This window comes from Emericellopsis atlantica (assembly GCF_019669845.1).
Source record: "Emericellopsis atlantica unplaced genomic scaffold F5Z01scaffold_1, whole genome shotgun sequence".
Lineage (NCBI taxonomy): Eukaryota > Fungi > Ascomycota > Sordariomycetes > Hypocreales > Bionectriaceae > Emericellopsis > Emericellopsis atlantica.
Genome location: NW_025764703.1, coordinates 1,272,454 through 1,294,390, shown reverse-complemented (window position 1 = coordinate 1,294,390; position 21,937 = coordinate 1,272,454). Strand labels below are relative to the sequence as shown.

The 21,937-nt window shown below is 56.9% G+C and overlaps 8 protein-coding genes across 8 annotated transcripts; 3 read left to right on the top strand and 5 right to left on the bottom strand.

Annotated features, from left to right (window-relative positions):
• The first annotated feature begins 1,335 nt into the window (after positions 1-1,335).
• F5Z01DRAFT_32527 (uncharacterized protein) lies at positions 1,336-2,583 on the top strand. The gene has a single exon (XM_046259050.1). It carries the CDS (start codon positions 1,525-1,527, stop codon positions 2,392-2,394), a length of 870 nt encoding a protein of 289 aa, XP_046123165.1. The 5' UTR covers positions 1,336-1,524; the 3' UTR covers positions 2,395-2,583.
• On the top strand, positions 2,387-4,124 carry F5Z01DRAFT_32556 (transcription regulator HTH, apses-type DNA-binding domain-containing protein). Its single transcript, XM_046259052.1, has 5 exons — positions 2,387-2,569; positions 2,630-2,920; positions 2,974-3,177; positions 3,237-3,791; positions 3,854-4,124. The coding sequence occupies exons 1-5, from the start codon at positions 2,521-2,523 to the stop codon at positions 3,916-3,918; spliced, it is 1,164 nt and encodes a 387-aa protein (XP_046123164.1). The 5' UTR covers positions 2,387-2,520; the 3' UTR covers positions 3,919-4,124.
• Positions 4,125-4,269: 145 nt separating this feature from the next.
• Positions 4,270-5,754, bottom strand: F5Z01DRAFT_642654 (uncharacterized protein). Its single transcript, XM_046262660.1, has one exon. It carries the CDS (start codon positions 5,548-5,550, stop codon positions 4,330-4,332), a length of 1,221 nt encoding a protein of 406 aa, XP_046123163.1. The 5' UTR covers positions 5,551-5,754; the 3' UTR covers positions 4,270-4,329.
• Positions 5,755-5,807: 53 nt separating this feature from the next.
• F5Z01DRAFT_32532 (major facilitator superfamily domain-containing protein) lies at positions 5,808-7,806 on the bottom strand. Its single transcript, XM_046259051.1, has 2 exons — positions 7,648-7,806; positions 5,808-7,582 (listed from the first exon to the last, which is right to left on the bottom strand). Exons 1-2 carry the CDS (start codon positions 7,715-7,717, stop codon positions 6,066-6,068), a joined length of 1,587 nt encoding a protein of 528 aa, XP_046123162.1. The 5' UTR covers positions 7,718-7,806; the 3' UTR covers positions 5,808-6,065.
• A 4,913-nt stretch (positions 7,807-12,719) lies between these two features.
• On the bottom strand, positions 12,720-13,718 carry F5Z01DRAFT_632307 (uncharacterized protein; the record flags this gene model as incomplete). The annotated part of the gene is made up of 1 exon (XM_046261851.1): positions 12,720-13,718. The coding sequence occupies one exon, from the start codon at positions 13,716-13,718 to the stop codon at positions 12,720-12,722; it is 999 nt and encodes a 332-aa protein (XP_046123161.1).
• Positions 13,719-15,818: 2,100 nt separating this feature from the next.
• On the bottom strand, positions 15,819-16,799 carry F5Z01DRAFT_614058 (cyclin-like protein; the record flags this gene model as incomplete). Its single annotated transcript, XM_046260795.1, has 2 exons — positions 15,819-16,517; positions 16,575-16,799. 2 exons carry the CDS (start codon positions 16,797-16,799, stop codon positions 15,819-15,821), a joined length of 924 nt encoding a protein of 307 aa, XP_046123160.1.
• A 238-nt stretch (positions 16,800-17,037) lies between these two features.
• F5Z01DRAFT_614027 (putative nuclear pore protein) lies at positions 17,038-18,342 on the top strand (the record flags this gene model as incomplete). Its single annotated transcript, XM_046260794.1, has 1 exon — positions 17,038-18,342. The coding sequence occupies one exon, from the start codon at positions 17,038-17,040 to the stop codon at positions 18,340-18,342; it is 1,305 nt and encodes a 434-aa protein (XP_046123159.1).
• Positions 18,343-18,409: 67 nt separating this feature from the next.
• Positions 18,410-20,268, bottom strand: F5Z01DRAFT_642643 (delta-9 fatty acid desaturase). Its single transcript, XM_046262659.1, has 2 exons — positions 19,814-20,268; positions 18,410-19,761 (listed from the first exon to the last, which is right to left on the bottom strand). The coding sequence occupies exons 1-2, from the start codon at positions 20,097-20,099 to the stop codon at positions 18,626-18,628; spliced, it is 1,422 nt and encodes a 473-aa protein (XP_046123158.1). The 5' UTR covers positions 20,100-20,268; the 3' UTR covers positions 18,410-18,625.
• Positions 20,269-21,937: the final 1,669 nt, after the last annotated feature.

Below are 21,937 nucleotides of genomic sequence, written 5' to 3'. Positions count from 1 at the left end.
GATGCAAAGTACATAAACAAAAACGCGTCTTGAGCCAAAGGTCGCGGTTCAGTGGGGGGAGCGTGTCCTGTGGCGCTAGCAGGGGCGCGGCCCCCGCCGGGAAGATGGGATCCACTCAAGGGCGCGGCGTCAAGTGGCTGCACGTGGCGCAGGATGCCGTATCACGTGCCATAGATCTTGCTTGGGATCACGTGCACTACGGCTGCCCATCTTCATCTTCGAACTCGGTGAATTATGAAATGATATCGTACTTGTACATAATGCAATGGTTACAGTGCACTTAATGCATCATGCTCGGTTACGTTCTTGCCGTCAACCTGCTGGCCACATGTAGGCTGCCTCGTACGACCAAACTTCTGAGCTAGACTCTCGAGTCTTCGCATGTTCTTGCAGTCAAGGAAGCTTGCACCGCCAAGATCAACCGACTCCAGTCTCTCCCGACGGCAATGCCGTCCTGGCACCCTGCTTTATCGGGTAGCTTTAAATGAGAGGTCCTCCCGTATCAAACGGCAATTTGTGGGAACTACTAATTACGCAGTGGCTTTCCCGCCAACTCGCCCCAAGGGCAGAACTCGGGCGAATGCCATCTGATACAGGCATTGGGACTGTGTACCAGGCTTTCTTGAGCCTCCCCCAGACAAGACGCCTGCATGATTTGGCACGCCATGTCCTCGCCAAAGATTTTGTCCTCGAGGATTATGCAACCTTCCGTGTCGCTGCTCCCGGCCACGGGTCAAGCAGTGATTGTCTACAGCGCGCACCTCGTCCTACCGAACCACCACGCGACGCCTTTGAACTTCAAAGCAGGCAGCCAGAGTTTGCCCTACACTGTGCTCACTGCTTGGCAATTCTTGTGAGGATCACAGTTTGAAACACTGCCGTGCAACAGCCCACTCTACCCCCCCTATCCTAAACGCTACATCGACTAGCTGGAAACCCCAGACCCTAGCACTCTTCTGACGGGCCAGTCTGTTCAAAGCATAGCATGATTGACGCGCTTGAATCGTCTAGTAGCGGGCAAGTGGGCAAAGACAAAGCATGGTTGTCTGGTCAGCCCATAGCGACATGCATGGACCTTCAAGAGGCACCATCGGCGACCCTGGCTTGATGCTGAGCTAATATTGCTAGTCGACTGGAAATACTCCATCCATCACCTCTCTATGAGGTTGCCATCATGGCTCTTGTGAGTCTGAATGGGGCTGGGCCTCGATCATGGATGCCATGCATCCCTGGGCGTGTTTGGTATGACAGCAGGCTTGTATGCTGTGCCCCTTCGGGCACAATTCGTGCGTCTGTGGCACCATGACCGGGCAGCGGCTACATGTACGCAACTCAGATCCCCAAGGGTCTTATGCCAGATGCTTGCTATCGCTGGACTCTGCGGAAACCCAAATGAACATCTTGAAGGGTCATCACTTGTGTGCATCGAGGACTGGCGTGCCTCGATGGGGTCGCGATCTTGAATGTGAAATGGGCGCATGACGGGTCGACGTTGCCGTCATTTCGGCTACCTTCTCATGGGCCATGGGTCTCCAAGCCGGGCTCGACGAAGGAGGCAAGTCTACACATGGCTGGCTCCAGTCCCCACCCTCATTCACCGTTACGCAGAGGTATATACTTGGGGAGGGTTTCGATGTTGTTGTCCGCCAACTGCAGTCCGTCTTGAAACCAGCTAGACCGGCTGTCCACCAGGTCGATGCCGCATCTGGACACCTTTCGTGGCCATACCCGTTGCGTGAACGGTTCTTAATGATTTTGGGCGCTCGCCAGTGCCCGTTTGGGAAGGTATCGAGTGATTCATTGTCGATCAAAGGGCTTGGATCTGTGCAGTATGCTGTGGCAGCACGTAGTCTTGGGCGTCAAGTCTGGGGAACATGGCCCGCGTGCTACCCGTCTGCGCAGGGAGGTGAGATGAGCCGTTGGAGGCAAGCTGGTGCCCAGCCAACCCAGCAAGCTTGTATGAAGCATAGTCAAGTGACCTTTGCTCTTCCTGAACGAGCCGTGCCTGTGTCGACACTCGCGTCACGGTGCAGTCTGCGCATGTTTTCCCGTGCACTCTCGACCTTGCACAGACGGTCAAGTCAGTTCACCTTCCAGAGACCGGCCGACTGGATGACCGCAACTTTCCATCACATTGTCTTGGACCGTCTGTCACTTTGTGGCTTCCAGCTAACGACCTTGTCAAAACGCAGGTGGAGACGGACAAACAGTCACTCTGGGATTTCACAGGCTCGCAGGAAGCACACCTTGACGGTGTGTCGGAAACAGAGAAATACTTGGCTAGAGTCACATCTGTGGCCGTCACTTGAGCGCAGAAAGGTGCTGTTGATCCTGGCCCATCGCGAGAGAACTGACGCGCCAATGCGCTCCTGCGTTTGTCAAGCTGATATTTGACCCAGAGCTGGAGCGGTCGGTCCATGGCGATTCAGCATCTTCATTTTCTTACTTCAAGTCCCTGTCCCGTCGATGGTCATTGAGTAACTGCCAACTCTGTTGGACTGTTGTCCTTTCAAGTCGACCATGGGAGAACGCATAGCGATCCAGTCGATACTCAACACCACCTCGCCACGTTTGTCACCTTACCCTTTCCCCTGAGATGGTACATTCTACTGACAATTTCTAGCATCAGACTTCTCTTCCCCCCCCTCTGATGTGCCTGATGCGTTTCCGCACTTCGTTGACTCGGTGCCGGCACCGTCCAAGGCCAAGAAGACCAGAGACTCGAGCGACTTGTCGTACTCGCGAGCTACGGGCTACTACAAGTTCGCCCCTTTCGAGGATCTGGACGAGAAGGCTATGCGAATGATCCGGCCGTACAAGATATACCCGTTTGGCGAGATTGGCGCCTACATCGCACACATTCCGTATAGCAGTGACAAGAAAGATGTCATGGCCAAGACTGGCAGGGAGAAGTTTGAGAGTCAGGCGTCTCGCCCTCTGGAAGCCTCGACCATACATGCTAACACGCAGCAGTCTTTGTGTATAAATTCACCGACCCGGCGGACGAAAAGCCTTATGAGATCATGTGGGATGTTAAAGGCCCTGGCTACGTGCGCATCAGCCCCTTTTTCAAGTGTCTCAAACACAAGAAGACCGGCCCGGCCAAGATGCACGAGGCCAACGCGGGCCTGCGTGAAGTGTCATTCCACATGACGGGGGGCAATCGCATCGCCCAAGGCAAGTATACCACTCCGCTGTGCACTGCTCCGAGGCTGACCTGATCGTGTCGTATCTAGGCTACTGGCTGCCCTACCGCTGTGCGAGAGCCGTCTGCGTCAAGTTCTGCTACCCGATTGCAGGAGCGTTGATCCCCATCTTTGGGCCGACCTTTCCGGACGACTGTGTGAAGCCCGACTCACCGCACTTTGGCCGTATGGACATTGACCCGCAGGAGATTGCGGATGCCAGGAGCGAGGCTTTGGCGTACCGCTTGTCGGCGAGGGCTATGCCCGTCACGAGTCATCCGCGGGACGAGGAGAGCCGGTATTCTCGCTTCGGGGCCATGATGAATCAAGGGCTCCAGTACGCGCCGGTCAACACGTCGTGGGAAGAGATGTACAGCCGACACCCACGCAGCGACCCATTCCTCAACCGCAGTGCTCCCTCCACGCCGCCCCGGAGCAGTAGCGCCATGCAGCACGAGGAACCACGCGACCCAAAGACCCGCGACGTTCTTCCACCTGGCAGTGAACGTCCCATCTGGCGCGCCATCAACTACCATCCTCCTCCTCCCCTTTATCATCCCTCGCCGGCAGGTCAGCGACTACCGCCCATCCGCACCCAGGACCATCGTCCGTCTCCACTACCTCAGTTGTCATCATCAGCTACTGACATCCTTGACCCGCGTCTGCAGCATCCAGCAGCGCTAGGCGATCCTTTCGAGAAGACCCGCAAGCGCCATCAGACAGACGGTGGTGAATATCTGCGCAAACGACGCCGCATCGAGCCATCCCGCCACAGCGACGATCTGACCACTACAACGCGGCGCGAGGCTTTAGAGCGACCACAGGAGTGCCGTCGCAGTAGGTTTTACGAGCGGCAAACATCCACGATGGACGGCGCGGCTCGCGGCTGCACAGGCAAGGATTACGAGGCAGCGTCGATCCTGGAAGCTTTGCACAAGACAGGAAAAGTGAGCCCTGCGCTCAAACCTAGATCCAGGACCCCTTGAGCTATAGGCAGCGTTGACATTGGTACTGTTTTTTGTCTTTCCTCGGTAGCATTCGTGACATAGCGAGCACAGCGGAGTGAGTATGTTTGTATCATGCATGGGGCGGGCGGACAGGTCTGCTATTGAAACTCTCTCCCCGCAAGGAAAATCATCTTTATTTATGCTTTGCCCGCGATGGCCTTCTTCTGCTCCTTGAACGTCTTGACCCATTCGTCAGCCTGCGCCTTTGGCAGCACGAATATCCTCACGACACCATCTACCACTTCGACCTTGCCGGTGCCCAGCACCTTGAGCAGGGTCACCCTCTTGCCCATCTTGAGCAGGCCACCCTCCCTGGTCTCCACGTAGCACTCCACGCCCTCGGTGGTATACCGCCCCTGCTTGTCCCACGGCAGCGGGAAGACGTAGCCCAGGTGCTCCTCGAGCGTCTGCATCTCGTTAAAGGCCTTGATAAAGTCCGACTCGAGGTCCTTGGGGTACAGCAGCACCGTCGGGAAGCTCAGCGTGCTGCGCGGGTCGTCCGGATCCGGCACGAGCTCGAGCTTGGTGTCCTCCATCTCGGGCGGCTTGTCCGTCGTCCGGGTCGGGATGTTGCGCGCCTTGAGCGCCGCCTTGAGCAGGTACTCGCGCCTCTTAAGGAGCGCCTCCCTCTCCGCGTCCTTTTGGCGCTTGGCGTCGCGCGCCTTGGCCTTGACGACAATGTCGTCCGCCACCAGCTTGAGGCTCGCATTGTTCTCGTCCAGCGCGAGGCCGCGGGCGCAGACGTCGTCCGCCTCCTCGATCCGCCCCACGGCCAGCAGCGCACGTGCACTGCGATAGTACGCCTTGATGTTCTTGGGGTTCAGTCTCAGGGCCGCCGCACAGTCGACCCAGCACGAGCGGTAGTTTTTCAGCTCCAGATGGCAGGCTGCTCTGTTTCCGTACAGCGACTCCAGGACCGCTCGCTGTTCCTGGATCGTCTCGTCAGAGTCAATCTTGCCCTCATTGTCGGTTGTGAGTTCGCCGCTCTGCCTCTTCTTCTCCTCCGGCGCCAGGACCTGGATACCCTTTGTGTAGAACTCGTTGGCGTCGGTCCAAAGCTTGGCCCTGTAGTACTCGTTGCCCTTCTCCTTGAAGTCGCTGCCATTCTCTAGCGGCGAGCCCTCGTACGCAAGTGCTTGCAGCGCAGCCGTGTCGTCATTTTCCTCATACTCTGTCATGAAAAGCGGCGACTTGTTCAAATCGGCGACGACTTCATCCACCGTCATGTTCGAATGGAGCGCATGACCCGGTGGCAGCTGGGGCCGGGTGGCTTGTGTTGGGTCGTTGGATGCAGGACCAGTGGCCTGCTGAGGCCCCATGGTCCTGGCCACCTGGTCGGCGATGGCATCAAGATCCATTTTCGGCTGATGTCGCGAGGCGCGTCAATGCGTGAATGGGAGTGAGTGAGGTTGCTGTGCGGGTGAAAATTGAACATCTCCAACTTTTGCAAGTGGTGTGGCGAAAATCTCATTGGGCGCCAAACAGAACATTTCCACGTAGATCTATCGGAATCTGCGCGATTGACTCATTCGGCAACTTGAAGGCTAACGTTAATGTTTAATTGCTTCATTCATCTATGTGCTCATGATCTTTATGCTATGTACGTAATTTTTTAACCGCCCGAAACGCCCTGCAATGACAACCAATTTATGGGGATATCTTTAATAGCATGCACAACCAACATGCAATCAAATCACATCCGCCAGAGCCCAAACGCCAAAAAACAATAATCCGATGGCTCCCGCGATTCCCAGGACCTGCGCCTGCGAAATCGCTGTGGAACTGTAGATATGGTCAACATTTCTTTCCACGCGAGCCTTTCATGAGGCTGGCGTGTCTTGAAACGGGTCGAACGATGATAAAATGCAAACAACTAGTCGCTTCGGTCGTCTGATACTTCAGTGACCACGACGGAAGGTCGGTGCTTGCGCTGAGAAGGGGCGACTTCTTCGTGAGTGTCGGGGCATCGCTCCCGAGTCACCGAGAAGCACTGTACGGCACCAACAATCGCCACAAGGGCGCTGCCATACCAGGCCACGGCGGTGCAGTCCATGCGGCTGCCCCAGGTGTACAGATACCCTGCAACAGGGGGTGCGATCATGCGGCACGCCGCGCCGGCGCTGGCAGCAAGGCCGTTGATGGCGCCGAGTGCTTTTGGTGAAGGGGTGGCCTCCTTGAGGAGGATGAGGAGGAGGGGGTAGAGGATAATGGAGAGGATGTTGCGCACTGTCAGGCAGGCGTAGATGGCAGGGAAGATGAGGTTCTGGGGGACAAGGAGGAGCATGGGCACGAGAGCGTACGCGATGGGATGTAGCACCGTGACAATGAGAAACAGCTTGTACACACCGACCCGCTCGGCAGCAATCGGGAAGATGACAGCCTGCACGAACAGGGCAATGACACCGTTGACGGCCATGATCATTCCGACGGACGGCATCGACAAGCCCAGCCCACCAGGCGAGTAGAATGGTGGCACGGCGCCACTGTGGCCGGCGGCAGCCTGCATGACCGAGTTGACGCGCTCGTCCTCGAAGAAGATGGGCATCAGGTGATCGTATGTCATCGAGTGGTAGGTGAAGATGCAGAGGGCGATGATCAAGTTGATGATGCGCTTGCTCCAGATGCTGGGGATGGTGCTCTTCTCGCGCGTAACCTCTTCGCACTCGTCTTCGACGTTGATGGCGCCGTAGGTTTCAGAGCGAAGATCAACCGCAGGTCGCTTCATGGCGTCTGACGTTTCGAGCAACGGCGTCTCCTCGGAGACATATGTGTCGACAGGCAAAGCCAAGCGAGGCTGCATGTCAGGGTGCGTCTCTTCGAGAAGGAGGAAGCCTAGCACGATGCTGATGGCCAGCAGCCCCGCGCAGACAAGGTTGGGGAGTAGGTATGGGAAACGATCGAACAGGCTGCCCTCTGGGAACAAGCCTGGCCAGGATGCGTGGGGTTCGGCAAACGTACCGCCAATGCAGGGTCCAATGATTGTACCGACGCTCCATACGAAGGGCATGACAGAGTATGCACGCGGCTCGTGCTCTGGCTTGGTGACAAGCTCGCCGACCATGGTCTGGATGACACCAATGTTGCCGTTCAGCAGGCCGCCCACGGCGCGTCCGATCAAAGCCATCCAGATGTTGGAGGCGAAACCGACGAGGACCATGCTGAGCATGGTGCCGAGACATCCAACAACCAGGACGGGCTTGCGGCCTACGCGATCCGAGAGCCCGCCCCAGAACATGCCCATGGCCGCCTCAGCCAGCGAGAAGGAAGAGATGAGGAGACCGGCGTAGAAGGCCGCATCTTGTTCGTTTCCGACGTGGAATTGCTTCACGAATGCCCAGGCGTAGGGGAAGATGGATGTGAGCGCGATTGGCTCGGCCAAGCGTACGATGGCTATTGGACACGCAAGGTTAGCATGGTGTGTGGGATGTCTCGGGAACGGGAGGGGCGGCGCTTACCAAGGAGGAAGAGTTGCAATGTCGGGAAGTCATCGGGGTTGCGAGTGCGCGTCTGCTTGATTAGAGACATGCTTGTGTACTCGACGAAGTCTTACAGCAGCGGACACAACGGATACCGTGGGGTGGAATGCGTGTGTGCGTGCGTGCGTGCCTCACTGGCTATAGAAGGAATGTAAGAGAGAGAGAAACGCTTGCTCGATCAACCCAAAGGGAGATCAGAGTAGCGATAGACGTCGACTGTGAGGCGGCTAGAATGTGAGTGAAGCTTGTTGGGATGGAGGGAACGGAAGGTGTCGAGGTGTGAAGGAAGGCAGCGAGGTTATTTCTACTTGTACTTGTTTTCGCGGGCCATGAACAAGGCAGGGCTGGTGGGGTGGGGTGCAGGCAGGCGCCACCCAAGTTCCGGGATCAGCAGAGACAGTGGGTCGCTGCAGCCGGCCCTGGCCTGCATATGTCTGCATGCACTTAGCGGGGTGAGACCGGTGTGGATGGCTTGGGGTGGGTTGGGGTGCTATCGCCGTCTGCGCACGCATTGAATTGCTGGAGCAGTCGAAGAACATACAAAGGAAGACTTCGTCTAGACATATTGAGCACTATTAAATTCGTTCTTATCAAAATGCCAGCTTGTTATCATATTCGCTGCTATTGCTTTCGCCTCCCAACGCGTGGCGCGGCGTCTGGCTGCGAGGTCACAGGTCACAGCGTCAAAGTCGACAGCCGCCACTTGGAATGCTGTGTCTCAGTCGCACGTTCTGCCGGGGAAATCGACGGCAGCTCGCTGTGCAAGATGAGCGCAAGCAGGCGTGTCTCAGACGGCGAGAGCGTTGGTCGCTGCAACCGCCAGATAGCAACTTGAACTTAGATGCAGACTGGACACTACATGCAGCAAGCGTTGTGCGCCCTTGGCAACCACACGACCTGTCTCACTTGTTTCCTAGACCGCAACACAATAATTACACTGCAATCAGCCGCAAAGCCATAGCTTACTGTCGTATTATCGAAGACGATTAAACCTCATTGCCTTGACTTGACGCCTGTGTCTCACAACTCGTCCGCTCATCTCGTCGATCCGGAAAACCATAGCACGAGGGCCCCGCCGTGAATCCCCTCCCCCTCGTACGCCTCGAACGCGCTCCGCCGGTGATTGGCTTGCTTTTCAATATGCTACAGGGTCCGTGCGCGGGGCTAGTGTCAACTTGGCCAAGCGGAGTTGCCCGATAATGCTGATTCGTCCGCGCATTATTGAAAAGCTTTCGCACCCTTTCGCACCTGCATGGCCGAGTTCCACCTTGACTTCAACGAGGGCGACGGACCACGCGACACGCCGTCAATTAAACAGCCTGGCGAGCCTGAATCATGACTTGATAAAGACCTCGAAAGATACTGACCCGATGCTACGACATATACACAATCACATCCCTATCACAAGCGTGCGCGTCACCAAGGTGTGTTGCCTGAAGATGCGGTGAGGAAGGACAAAGCGTTTCACAGCGGCAGCGATCGCACCAGACATCGTACATTTTGATCCCCGGACATTATTTCCGCCCCGTTCACACAGCCGACGTCGGGCGGCGCTAGCACGCTGCACTGCACATCCACATGCACATAGCGAGGCGTGGGCACCAGACGCGCAGCCCGAAATGCCATGGCCAACTTGTGATTGAACTTTTGCAGGATCGACTGCCACCATCAGTAGTGGCTGCTGTACCAAGGCTGCAAGTTTTCAACAGCAAAAGATGAAACACGGCTGAGCGAGAACGACTTATAGAAGCCTCGCGATGAGGTCAACTATCGAAACCGTTTCTTTTTGTTCCTGTCGCGACGTCACCCAATTTTAAATTTACAGATCCTGCCATATACATACCGTAATATCTCAGAAAGGTCGAACAGACTGCTTCGAGCATATTGTGTCAATTGGCGACCGGGGTATTATATTGATTGGGCCCTCCGCAGTTTTAATAGGGTATAAGCTCGGACCAGCCTGTTCGACCTTTCTGAGATGTTACGGTATAGGGTCGAGGGCCGTCCGTCCCTGCGTCACATCAGGCACAATGTCGCCTCGATAACTCGCTCACACCATCAATTCTCCCGGTGGACAAAAAGGTTCCTCGTGTCATGTGTCGCGAACGAAGCGGGCACAGATATGCATTTAAAGAATTGCAGTCGACGCCAAGAAGAAGGTCACTTTAGTTCCCGAGGGGGAGTGCGTGTCTAAATTCTTGTGCATGCTGCGGGGTGTGCTTCTGGTGATAGAGGCACCCTATTCTTATTAGAAGAACGTATACAAGTATTCTCTGCCAACCTAGATATGTGGCTCTTGGCGATGGACAACCCAGAATAAGTGTCAAATTGAAGTATGCCTCTAAGCTCATCAGTCCCTGCATTCTTGTACGTGCTAGAGGCTTATGTCGCTCGCGTGTCTTCGTCCGTGCGAGGCTCCTGCTGCAGCTCATCGCCAACATGAGGAATGGGGCCAAGACGCTCAGCCTACCCGGTAACGCAGCATTTTGAGGTATTCAACAAGTTACATGTAGCTGCCTAGGACAAAATGGTCAAGGGACATTGCATATCAAAATGGTCGTCCTTTTTTTTTCAAATGCAGCTCAAAGACACCACGATTTGCATACAGACGGGGCACAGTATATGAATTGAGACAGCGCTGACACTGTTTGTACAATAATTCGGGAAATATCGAGTCAAAGCCCAGGTATTAACGCTATCTCTTCATAGGAACTTTCTTCACTTTTGTACTCGAGATAACATTTTGCAATATTCTGGCTAAAGATAGTCAGTCACTCAACTCAGCCATACTGCCACGGGCACTCAGTCGTGTACGGGAACCGCGGTATTGTTCTTTTTTTTTCTTCATGAAGGATATGAGGTCTATTGAATGTACCTAGGAAACGCTCTTGGATGCCTGCAGTCTCAGGCATTCACATCTTCAATAGTACGTAGTCCGCCAATTTCGACGGCCAAGTATCTTGACCGGGTTGAACTTTGGTTGCCAACGTGAGAACAGGCGCACACCGCTTGGCAGAACGCACAAGCCGGTCCACACTTTCAGCTAGATTGAGCTGAAGCTGAATTGCACAAAACAGCCCGAGAATTCTGGTTGAGTTTTCTGATTGGCGCAAATGGGCCCTCCAAGGGTGGAATCGCAATCACTCCTCGTGCACTGACCAGCCTCTTCGTCTATATAAACATCGCTTCCCCCGGCCCAGAACTGCTTCGATTCCCTCTTCTTTTTTTTGGGGCTCTCTATACTTACCTTGGATATCGTTATGCTGCTCAAGATGAGCGTAGCGGAGCGCAAGGGGCCTGCATTGCACATCGCGGCGCCAACTTGCGCGCTATTGCCCTTCGGGGTCATAGTATCCAAAATTTTTGATGGCCTTCATTTTCATTGCTGCCGAGCTTGATGCTCGACTGTGAAGAAGATTTGCTCCTATCAGCGTGTCGCTTCTGCACATGGTCGTACGGACCTGTGCGGTGTCACTCGCTGTGTTGATTGTTATGGTATGGGGTGGTTGGGGTCGCACGGCAACAAGGTCGAGTTTCCTCAGCCGTCACAGGCTCAGCTCAGACTCACATACTCCACACAGCACAATGCCTCGTACAGTTCACCCCTTGAATGTTTGTACACAAGAGACTTAACCCCAGTCGCGTATTTTCTTAGCAGATACACGGGCCCTAGCACCATTCGATCGTTATCAAGGTACGCCAATAATTTCGCGGTAGCAATAGTCAATAATGAACACGCTATCTTGATTCATTCTTGGGCCCTTGCTAGCGCAGTCGATGCACTCTTTTTACAATATTACAGGGGTTGGATTGTACAAGGCAACGCTCTGCCTGCCGTGCACGGGATGTTGAAAACGAGAATGCCAAGTGAAATGTCTTTCAGGACACTGGCTCGATTCCACTGACGGTTCTAGCCTTCTTTGACAACCAACAAATACAGCTTGTCATATTTGTGCCCCTTTTCGCACGCCTTCCTGATGTCTGGAAATCGTGATGCTGAGCTCAGTGATGTCGCCAGAAGCTACGCAAATATGTGCCAATGCCCTTTTCGAGGAACCAACTTGTGGCTATTGAATATTGTTCCAACATGAACCACCTTTATTGACCTTTTCATGCCGGAGTCTGGGGATCGATGATGCTTGGACTTTCAGCATGACCGATTGAACGCGGCCCATTGAAGAATACCGCTTTTTCGTCCGGCTCCCAAGCTTCAAGGGCCTCGTTGACTCAATGCCGCTCGAGATAGGATGCGAGGGTATCGGCCTCAGAAAGCTCAGCTCAGAAGTACTGCGTATTTTGATTCATGCCCGAGATGTGCGTGATCACACAAGTCAATGTTCAGCGGTACACCAGATATATACCGAAGATGAAAGTCGTCTCCAGTTTGCTTGACGCTCTGTCAGAACCTGCCGTAGCCTTAGGGACGCTGGCAGCACAGCGCTTGGCCATTCTCTACGAGTTCAGCCTCATGGAAGTTTACGGCGACAAGAAAAGCATTGCTTTCCCAGAAGCTCAGCGAATGGAAACAGCCAGCGCACATGCGTTTCATGTCTGTGGCTTCATCAATGGTTTGTTCAGTGCCATATGGACTGTGACTCGACATGGAGTCGAGAGTTTGGCTATGTGAGGCCATCTGTGTATTGACCACCAAGGCCGGAGTGGTCAACGGTCAGCACTTTGAAATATTACAATGCAAGTTCTTATACCGCAGACATTCGCGACCCGGGCGCCATGACCTCCAAGCGTGCATCTTTAGTGAACACAGTTCGCAGCAGCCCCGACGAATGGATCCTTCGCCACGTTATCTTGGAGGATGAAGACATCGAAGGCCGATGAATGATCCATGCCATATCAAGTGCACTCAGGACAGAACATCGCTCCATGGCACAGATGTTCCCGTAATGAGACGAATAAAAAATCTTGATTCACAACCTAAACGCCTTTTACACTTGCCCTCGGATATGCCAACCCCCTGAAAGATCCATCCCATTTGCCGTGTACCTGAACTCCATGCCGAAATGACTAAATAATGGTTCGAGAAGAGAAAAGTCTTATGGCTGCGCGGGAGCAGGCACGGGCGCGTCGCTCTCGCTGATGACGCTGCCGACCTCGGACCAGCTCGACGGGGTCATCATGCCGTCGCTCTCGCTCAGGACGCCGTCCTGCGAGCGGTCCTCGATGCCCTCGGCGCCGTCAATGACGGACATGCTGTCGGTGGGCGTGAGCTGCCCGTCGTCGCTGGCCAGCTCGGGCTCCGAGGCGGGCGCGGGCGTGGAGGGCATGGGGGAGTACAGGTCGTGGGACGAGTTCTGCGCCCAGGCTTGGATGGAGGCGTAGGCGCCGTCGTCCTGTCCGGCCGTCGGGTACTCGGCGTCCACGGTCTCGGAGCGACTAGACGCCACGTCGACGACCGATTCGGGAGCGGGTGTCCGTGGCTCGTCGGCGGTGGTGGCGCTGTAGAGATCTTCCATCTCGTCCTTGGTGGGGGCAATGTGGCTGTCGTCCATCTCCTCGGAGCCGATGCCATTCTCGTCGGCAAAGGGGTTGGCGTAGAGGGAAGCCTGGGGCTGGCCACGTTGGCGCATACCATCATGGTGGAGGCCCGTGTCGGCGCCTGTCTTGTAGACGAAGGACCCCTCCTCGCCGGTGGCATCGCGCACGAGAAAGCCATCAAAGGTATCGCTGTCGTGCCTCGACTTCTCCTCGTCCTCCACTTCCTGCTTCTCTTGCTCACGCTTGAGCCTCTGAGCATTCCAGTACAACAGCTCCTCCCGTTGTCTGCGCCTCGTCTCCTCGTCGGCATCGACGCCAGGCTCGGCGCTGGACTGGAGGAAGCCGTGCATGTCTTCGGGGCGGTTGAAGAGCGGCTCGGACTGGGGCGGGTTTATGCCGTCGCCCATGGAGTAGAGCGCGACGGCAATCTTGCGGCGGACATCTTCAGCGTAGCGACGGACCTCGGGCGACTCGTAGATGGCCACGGCGGCGGCGACGGCGACAGAGACGGCGACTGCGGCACCTGAAGCCAGGACGACGTGATTAGCAGGAGGCATGTTGTGCGGGTGCGAGGAGAATGAAGGGGGAATGGAGAAATAAATCAAAAGTCATAGCAAGCAAGGCAGATGGCAGATGGCGTGGACAAGTCGCGGTCAGATCAGGCGACTAGAGTTCTTGGAAGTGGTTTTGCCACCTCCAGGGTCTGGTACTTTGGTTGCTGGCTGATGCCGTGGCCCATGCGTGGAGGGGCGGATGATGGGGATCGCCCGCCCCGTTTCGTCAAATCACCATGTCTGCCTTGCTGCACTTTCCCATCACTGGGCGGTGACGCTGCATGCACGGTCGATCGGACATACCTTTGGCCGCCAGCGGAAGCGGCATGATGGTACAACAGGATCGAATGGATTCTGCTGGTTGATAATGCTGCGAATGAGGGGTGCAAGGTGAGGGACATGGACTGGAGGTGACGGATGAGAGACAGGACTCGGAGTTGGGGGGGCGAGCCTGGGGTCACTGGAATGAGCCGCAGCCTGTGGCGGTGCAGAATGATGAGCTGAGGCGTATGCAGCGTCGCCCAGCCCTTGCTCTGGAGTCAAGGTCAAGCCTTGCCGGTCCAGAATCAAACAACGATGAACAGAAGGAGTCGTAATGAACCTTTCACTGACTTGGAGTCGGCGTGAAGTTCAACATTGATGAGCTAAATCAAGATGATTTATAGTGCATGCATGATCGCGGCCCCACTGACATGAGCGCCGCCGCCGCTCCATCAAACTCCACAGCTTCCGGTCAAGCCTGTCATCCTGTCTGGCCTACCCTGCATACGCCAGCCTACATAGCTGTTTCCCACGAGTTGCAATGACTTTGCCTACAAGTGATCATCCTGGCTCAAAAGACCAGAAATGCAGAATCGTCTTGTCGAAATGGCTACGCCTAGTTGTTGTAGAAAATTTCATGTTCGCTATCAGGGACCATCGCTCAAGAAACCTTAGCACTCCAACCTAACCCTCTCATTTACCCACCCTTGGCCCCGGCTGGTCAAGAGGCGGAAGGAGACTGACGACCTTCTGGCTGATCCCGAGTTCCCCAGACGACGACGAGCCCTTGGCCGACTTTGGCGCGGTCGACTCGCTGTGGGCGGCACTCAACGTACTTGAAGCATCCGACGTGCTCGTCGAGTCCACTGACGTTACGTCCCAGGAGGCCCTGTGATCCCCCTTGGGGATGAGGCCTCCATCCTCATCAGCCATGCGCTTCATGTCCTTCTTGAACTGCGCCGTCTTCTGCTCCTTTCTGCACACTCGTCGTCAGCGCACCAATCCCGCCAGGCATGAGCCGGAACGGGGGCCACTCACAGCTGCTCCCTGGTCATGATGCTGCCCTTGTACAGCGGGCTGTTGGACCGGGCGTGGAACGTGACAGGACTGAGGACGGCAAGGTCGCGGGGGACCTCGACGCGACCCTTGCTCCTCACGTCGCGAGACGAGAGGTTGGGCATGGGCTGCGAGGTGTTGCTTGTGGCCCACATAGTGCTGTGGTGGCGGCTGTTCGGCCAGCAAAAGGCTAGAAAGGGGGCGAGACGGTCATGCACAACGGCAGCGGGACGATTCGTATGAATGAGGGGGCTGAGCCGAGACAGAGGGTTGGTTGTGATTTATACGGGTGGCCTGGGAGTAAACCTTGGCCAGGGGGATTCGCGTCTGGCTGTGACGGCATGGCTGTCGTAGCGGATCATCAAAAACATCCCAAGAGGGAGCTCTCCTGTATTGTGGGCGGGGCAAACGATACAGGATCAGGCGGCGTAGGCGTAGATGCTTGTCGACTCTTTTCGAGCCAGGCGCATGAGCGGGTGTTTGGGCGTCTGCTGAGAGGAATTGTCCCTTGACGGCTACAAGGCGTGACGTCTTGGTCACCAGACAGCAGCGAGAGCTTGAGGTCTGTTCGTCAAGCTAGAAGGCGTTCGAAAAAAGCCCGCAGCAAGCCAGCACGTCAAGCGCGAGACCGGGCCATCCCTAGCCTAGAGCAGGCACAACCTTCTTTGGCCATCTGCCTCAGCGACGAAGAAGAGGTGACGGACCACCCGAACCGGTCGCAGCTGGGACCCGCCCCTCAAGGTTAAATCTCGAGCAGTTTCGCTCGGGGGGTCATGCGGTTTGCCATCATCGACTGTCCATCATCCGCATGACCTCGTCCTCTTCGTCGTTGCCGCGCTTGGTGCCATTCCCAACGCGCAGGCCCCTCTGCTTCATTTCCGCCTCGACCTTGCTGCGCGTGACGGCGCCCTCGTTCATCCACGGCATGTCCTCTCTTCGCTTCCTCATGATGTTGTCCACACTCATAAGACCCACAACGAGGAAACCCAACTCTTCCCTGTCCACGTCAAAGACCTCCCACCAAGCGGACTCGGGCATCTTGGCGCCAAAGTCGCGTGCCGCGCAGTATATGGCAGCGGTGGCCAGGGCGTGAGGCTGGTGGGTGACGTAGAGCATCTGCGGTGAGAGCAGCGCCGTGTTGAGATGTTGCATCACGCGAGCAGAAATGTCCTTCTTATCCCCCAATCCGAGAAAGTCGAGGGTCTGGAGGTATGTAATGGCCAGCGGGTGAGGCAGGGAGACGTGGGTGTTGAAGGACAGGGCGTAGAGGATCCGCGCCTCGAGCGCAAGGATGCGGTTCTGGAATGCGTAATAGTCCGACTCGGAAAGGTAGTATTCTGCCGGATTATCCCCTGTAGGCTTCTCGGCGCGCAAAAGTGGCGATTGCGAGGAGAGTAGATATGCGTAGACGTTGGCGATGTCGCGTGCGGACTGTGGTAGGGGACCCATCTTGGAGACGATGAAGAGGGCGGCTGCCGAGACGTCCTGTGTTTCCGAGCCAAGTCAGCCATTGCTTGTCGTGTCTCTGTCTCGTGAGCTTACGCTGAACTCATGCATCATGGGAGAGTCGACCAGCCAGTACCGCGCGAGCAAGACACTGGCCTGTGCAGTGGTGGACTGGGGGAGCTCCAGGAGCAGGCCGGCAGCTTGCGTGAGGCATTGCGTGGTGGTGAAGACCACTTCTTGCAGGTCGTCCGGCAGCTGTGAAGAGGACTTGAGGTTGTAGAGCTGCGCAGGGGTCGCGAGAGGGTTGACGAGGTGCGCCATGTCGGTGTAGGCGATGCAGTCGGTGATGGTGGTTGTTGGTGTTGAGTTTTTGAAGCTGCATGACGATGGACGGGACCTGCAGCTTTGGAGGTGGGGCTCCGTATGGGGGTCTCTATTCCGCTTCCGCTCAACCTCACTCATCCTCATCCTCCTCCTGCTCTCTACACGTCCACCCAGGACACGCGCACCGCCATCCCACGACCCCAATGTGACCCGTCCCCATCCTACGCACACTATCATGTCGGCGACGATCTCCGCCCCGCCCTCGCCCAGCGATGACAAGCCCTCGTTCGACCTGAACCTCCAGCACGGCCACAAGGACCTCGTCCAGTCCATCGCCTTCAACACCTACGGCGACCGCTGCGCGACCGGCTCCGTCGACGGCTCGATCCGCGTCTTCAACCGCGCCCGCGACGGCACCTGGCGCCTCTGCGATACCTGGACCGCCCACGGCGCCGACGTCCTCGAGCTCCAGTGGCTCCCCGCCACCGTCTACCCGAACCTGCTCGCCTCGCTCGGTATTGAGGGCTGGTTCCGCCTCTGGGCTGAGGACCCGAGCGCCGCCCCCGGTAGGCGCTTCTCGAGTGGCGGCCAAAAGTCTACCGGTCGCCCGGCCTTTGACACGCGCTCCTCCGGCAGGGCACCCTACAGGAGCTTCAGCGTGCGACACGTCGACGACGGCGCCGCCCGGCACACCTACCTTGCCCTGCTGGCCGCCGACGGCCGGCTGAGCATCTTCGAGAACGACCAGCCCGAGAACCTGACCGAGTACACGCCCGTCGATGAGTTCTTCATCTGTCCCCGCCCCGCGCGAGGCGAGGAGGTCTCCTTCACGGTGCGCTTCGACCCCGGTCCCGAGCCGTGCTACGCGGCTATTCGGGCGGGTGTGCCCTCGGATGCGCTAGGCCTGGTCGTCGCGGGCATGAGCACCGTCAAGGTCTACCGCTCGCGCGATGTCGTCACCACGTCCTACGGCGTCCAGGCCACCTCCAAGGAGTTCTACTTGGCGGCCGAGATCACGGGGCACAGGGGGCTGGTGCGGGACGTGGCGTGGGCGCCAGGTAACATTAGAGGGTACGACATCATCGCAACGGCGTGTCAGGATGGCTACGCGCGCGTGTTCAAGCTTGAGACACCACTGGACGCGGCCGACGCGGACGGCAAGTCGTGGTCCGCGACGGCCCTCCTCAAGCCAGACTCCACGGCCCAACGCGACGCCGCCTCGTCCGCGCAGCGGGAGGCGTCGGACAAGGCACACGGGCATCACCCTTCGACGCTGAGCGCCAGCCTCGCCAAGTCGGGCGCCAATGCCGAGCGGCAGTGGACGGGGCAGCCGGGGCAGGTGAGGCACGAGTACACGGAGATTTCGAGGCTGGAGAGCCACCGTACGCCAATATGGCGGGTGGGTTTTGATGACGACGGGCAGATCCTGGCGACGACGGGGGATGACGGCAAGCTGCTGTGCTACCGGCAGAAGCCTGACGGGACGTGGGCCAAGAGCTCCGAGCTGGCCATGATGAAGACCCGCATGGCGGTGCCTTGACATTGTACTTTGTACCAAACATGATAATTATAACAAAAATCACAGGTTCAACGAGAGGGAACAAGTATGCACGTAAAAGTGTTGTTATTGTACTTGAAAGAAAGGAATATCTGGATCAACTCGCCGGCAATGAAAAACAACAACCCAAAGGACGCCACCAAGCAATCAATGTCTGCTTTCTCTTTTGTCCCTGAACGCCAATCATGAAGAAATGCTTCCCATCAGGGGGAAGCCCCGATTACCACTCTCACCCATCGTCATCATCATCAGAGGAATGACCCAATCAGGCCGCGTCCGCGGTGCTGGGAGGCTGGACAACCTTGGTGACCTGGTTGCCGGCGCGGTAGATGCGCTGGCCAGTCGAGTCCTTGACGTACGTAGCATCCTTGTTCTCGGCCTGGGCGCGCTTCCAGATCTCGACCTCGCAGCCGCCGCGAAGGACGCCGACACGCATGGTGGAGAGCAGGTTGTGGGCGGCGTTGGAGTGGTCGTAGACGCCGCCGTTGAAGATGGCGGTGGCATCCTTGCCGATGGCGGAGGAGATGAGGGCCTTGCCACCGGGGTGGTCCTTGATAAAGTCGCCGACGTCGTGGATGACACCGGCGATGACGGTGAGGGCCTTGCCGTTCTTGGCCTGGTCGACAAAGTCGTCCCAGGCCACGACGGGCAGCTGCTCGAGCGGGGTGCCCCAGTCGAGGCGGGAGCGCTTCTGGTCGAGCTTCTTCTGCATCTGCTGGACGCGGCCCTTTTCGATCTCGTTGGCGCGGAACTCCTTGAGGTCGTAGGCGAGGCCGAGCTTCTTCCAGAGGCAGATGGCCCACTTGGTGGGGTCGTACTGCCACCACTCAATGGCGTTGCGGTAGTCCGAGGGGAACTCGTGGTGGAAGTTGTGGTAGCCCTCGCCGAGGGTGACGAGGGCGGTGATGACGTGGTCGCGGGGCGAGTTGCGGTCGTCAAAGGGCTGGTCGCCGAGCCAGTGGGCGAGCGAGTTGACGCAAAAGGTGGCCTGCTGGACGAAGCAGATGCGGAGGATGCCGGCGTAGACGTAGCCGCCCATCCAGTCGCCCCAGCCGAGGCCGCAGACGAGCGTGGGGAAGACGAGGCCCATGGCCACGACGCACTTGAGGAAGTTGACGTGCTGCCACACGACGACGGGGTCCTCGTTCAGGTCGGTGATGTCGGTGCGGCCCGCGCGCTTGGGGTTCTGCTTGAAGACCATCCAGCCGAGGTGGGAGTAGAGGAGACCCTTACGGACCGAGTAGGGGTCCTTCTCGGTGTCGGTGTAGCGGTGGTGAGCACGGTGGCCCCTCGACCACCAGCGGATGGAGCCCTCGACGGCACCAGCGCCCATGGCGGCGAGATAGATCTTGAGAGGCAGCGTGGCCTTGTATGATGTGTGAGACCAGAGACGGTGGTAGCCTATAGGAGTTAGTATGCAATATGGCCGTGCCGTGGCAGGCAGACTACTCACCCGCTGTGATACCGAGACCGGTGTTGAAGTAGTAGATGACTGAGAAGACGGCCGTCTTCCATTGCAGAGGCACCCAGTATGTCGAGGCGAAGCCAAGCAGGGGCACGATGACGATGAAGAGAGTGTTGAGCCAGTCAATGTGCTTGTGGAGGTTGGACCAGGTCATGGGCGTGTCCGCGATATGCACCTTCTTGTCGTTGGCGCCGTTGTTGCGCAGCGGCTTGTAGTCGGTCGTGCCATCCGGAAACGCCTTGGCCTGGACGGCCTGGGGCACTGAGGTCGACATGGCGGATTGTCTGTCTCAACGCGTGTTTGTGACGTGATGTGAACCAACAGAGGATGAGTTCACAGACAAAACAAAGAGATATATGAGATGGAGGGAGAGAAGGTTGGTGAGAAGATAATCAGTTCAGAGAAGCGAGTGGAGGGCAGGGCGAGGCCAAGAAGGTTTAAGAGAGATATCAAAATATGGGGTGGAGCGTGGTTGTTGGGCTGGGTCCTGTGGGTTGGGGCTGGGCGTGGCGGCGTGGATTGGCCACTGAGACCAGGCAAGCGATTTCAGCCTGTCGATGTGAGGCAAACTTGCAAAGTGGAAACGGGCTCGGTGTTGCAATGTTGGACGACCTGGAACGAACCGGGACTGAGACCCCTTCTCTGTGACTCTGAGTCTCTGCCACTCTGGGAGAGATCCCCCACCCCCCTTGGCACGCCCCCCGGAAGCTCGGATTGATGGAACAGCAGCCTGAAGGGTGATACCTCTTGCAAGAGCTTGTATCATCTCAATACTTGCCTGCCTTGGTTCGGTGCGTTCGGCTGCCCGCGGACATGTTGTTGAGGCCTGTCATGGTCATCATCTGTCCGACACGCCGACCTTGACACCGTCAACAATCATCATCATTATTCGTGTAAACAGTTCTCTCCACGCCTACCTCTCTCCATAATGACACCCCTGCTGTATCGCAAACCTCAACCGCAAATTCCTCGTCCCCTTCCTTGGGCTTCCCCAACAACTTTTCTTTGCGAGCGTCGAGCCCCGCCAACGGGCGCCCCCTGATTGGTTGACCGGTGGCAAGGCTGGGCCGGGTCCCGCGTTGCGTCTCTTGCCAAAGTCTTGGCGATGCATCACTCCGCATCAAAGTACCTTGCCGCTTATTCTCGCAGAGGGATACATGTCTCCCGATCCAGGCAATTCTTTATCGGATTGCGAGGAGCTGCCAGAGTGTTGCGATTGATCTTGTGCGACGTGATGGCATTGTCTTAGATTGTAGTCCAGATTATCCAACATAAAGTTTTGTGCTACCGAGATAATGAAATAGAGTACGATTCCGTGGCCCAATCAGACCAGGCTGATGTGCAGCTGCGCTCACCCAACATTACGCCATCCAAGACGGACCATCAACCAAGTCTACATTTACCTGCCCTCCTTACCTCGGGTTCACATGCCCTCGTCGTTCCATTACAATGTCACCATGATGCCACATGATGACCTGACCTGGCCTTATCGTCGGCACACAGTCATGCGTCCGACAGCATATGCTGTTGCATGTACACACCGACACGACGACATAAGCAGCCCCAACAGAAAAATCGCCGAGGGCCAGAACCAGAAGGGAATGCTCGGCACGGCCGCACGGGGGAGCGGGCGCTTGCACCCAGGGGTCCAATCCCGAGGTGCGCCACCGTGCCTGTGGCGGGGTCACGTGGCTCAGCTGTCAGAATGCTGGGATCCACTCTTGGAGCTTCTAGAAGGCGCAAGAAGGTGGCAATACAGTTGTCTTTACCAGGTATGATAACTGCTTGTAATACTCCGTACGTCTCTCTCATTGTGCTCATTATGCCAAAACCATGTCCACGCAGTATACCACCCTTCCGTTCGTCCTGCGTGACATATAAAAAAAGAAGATGTGGTCATTAAAATCATGTCTGTCCATCTGTCGTTAATAATGCCTCCTGTCTCGAGACAATGTGAAAGCCGCCGTCGTATTCTTTTGCCCGCATCGGATCTTTCTCTGGCGTGAGATCGCCAGCCGTAAAGTCCAATCCGTCCTGTTGTTCGCAAGGGGAGATTCGCGGCGTCGTGCTGAACTCGTAGTTCGCCGGTGCGTCGACGTCCCCGGACGCCTC

Coding starts and splice junctions, on each gene's coding strand:
- F5Z01DRAFT_32527 (XM_046259050.1), top strand. CDS start 1,525: ATGGGTCTCCAAGCCGGGCTCGACGAAGGAGGCAAGTCTACACATGGC.
- F5Z01DRAFT_32556 (XM_046259052.1), top strand. CDS start 2,521: ATGGGAGAACGCATAGCGATCCAGTCGATACTCAACACCACCTCGCCA. Junction 2,570..2,629: donor ACTCAACACCACCTCGCCAC/GTTTGTCACCTT, acceptor TTCTAGCATCAG/ACTTCTCTTCCCCCCCCTCT. Junction 2,921..2,973: donor TGGCAGGGAGAAGTTTGAGA/GTCAGGCGTCTC, acceptor AACACGCAGCAG/TCTTTGTGTATAAATTCACC.
- F5Z01DRAFT_642654 (XM_046262660.1), bottom strand. CDS start 5,550: ATGGATCTTGATGCCATCGCCGACCAGGTGGCCAGGACCATGGGGCCT.
- F5Z01DRAFT_32532 (XM_046259051.1), bottom strand. CDS start 7,717: ATGTCTCTAATCAAGCAGACGCGCACTCGCAACCCCGATGACTTCCCG. Junction 7,583..7,647: donor ATTGCAACTCTTCCTCCTTG/GTAAGCGCCGCC, acceptor CGTGTCCAATAG/CCATCGTACGCTTGGCCGAG.
- F5Z01DRAFT_642643 (XM_046262659.1), bottom strand. CDS start 20,099: ATGTCGACCTCAGTGCCCCAGGCCGTCCAGGCCAAGGCGTTTCCGGAT. Junction 19,762..19,813: donor CGGTCTCGGTATCACAGCGG/GTGAGTAGTCTG, acceptor TAACTCCTATAG/GCTACCACCGTCTCTGGTCT.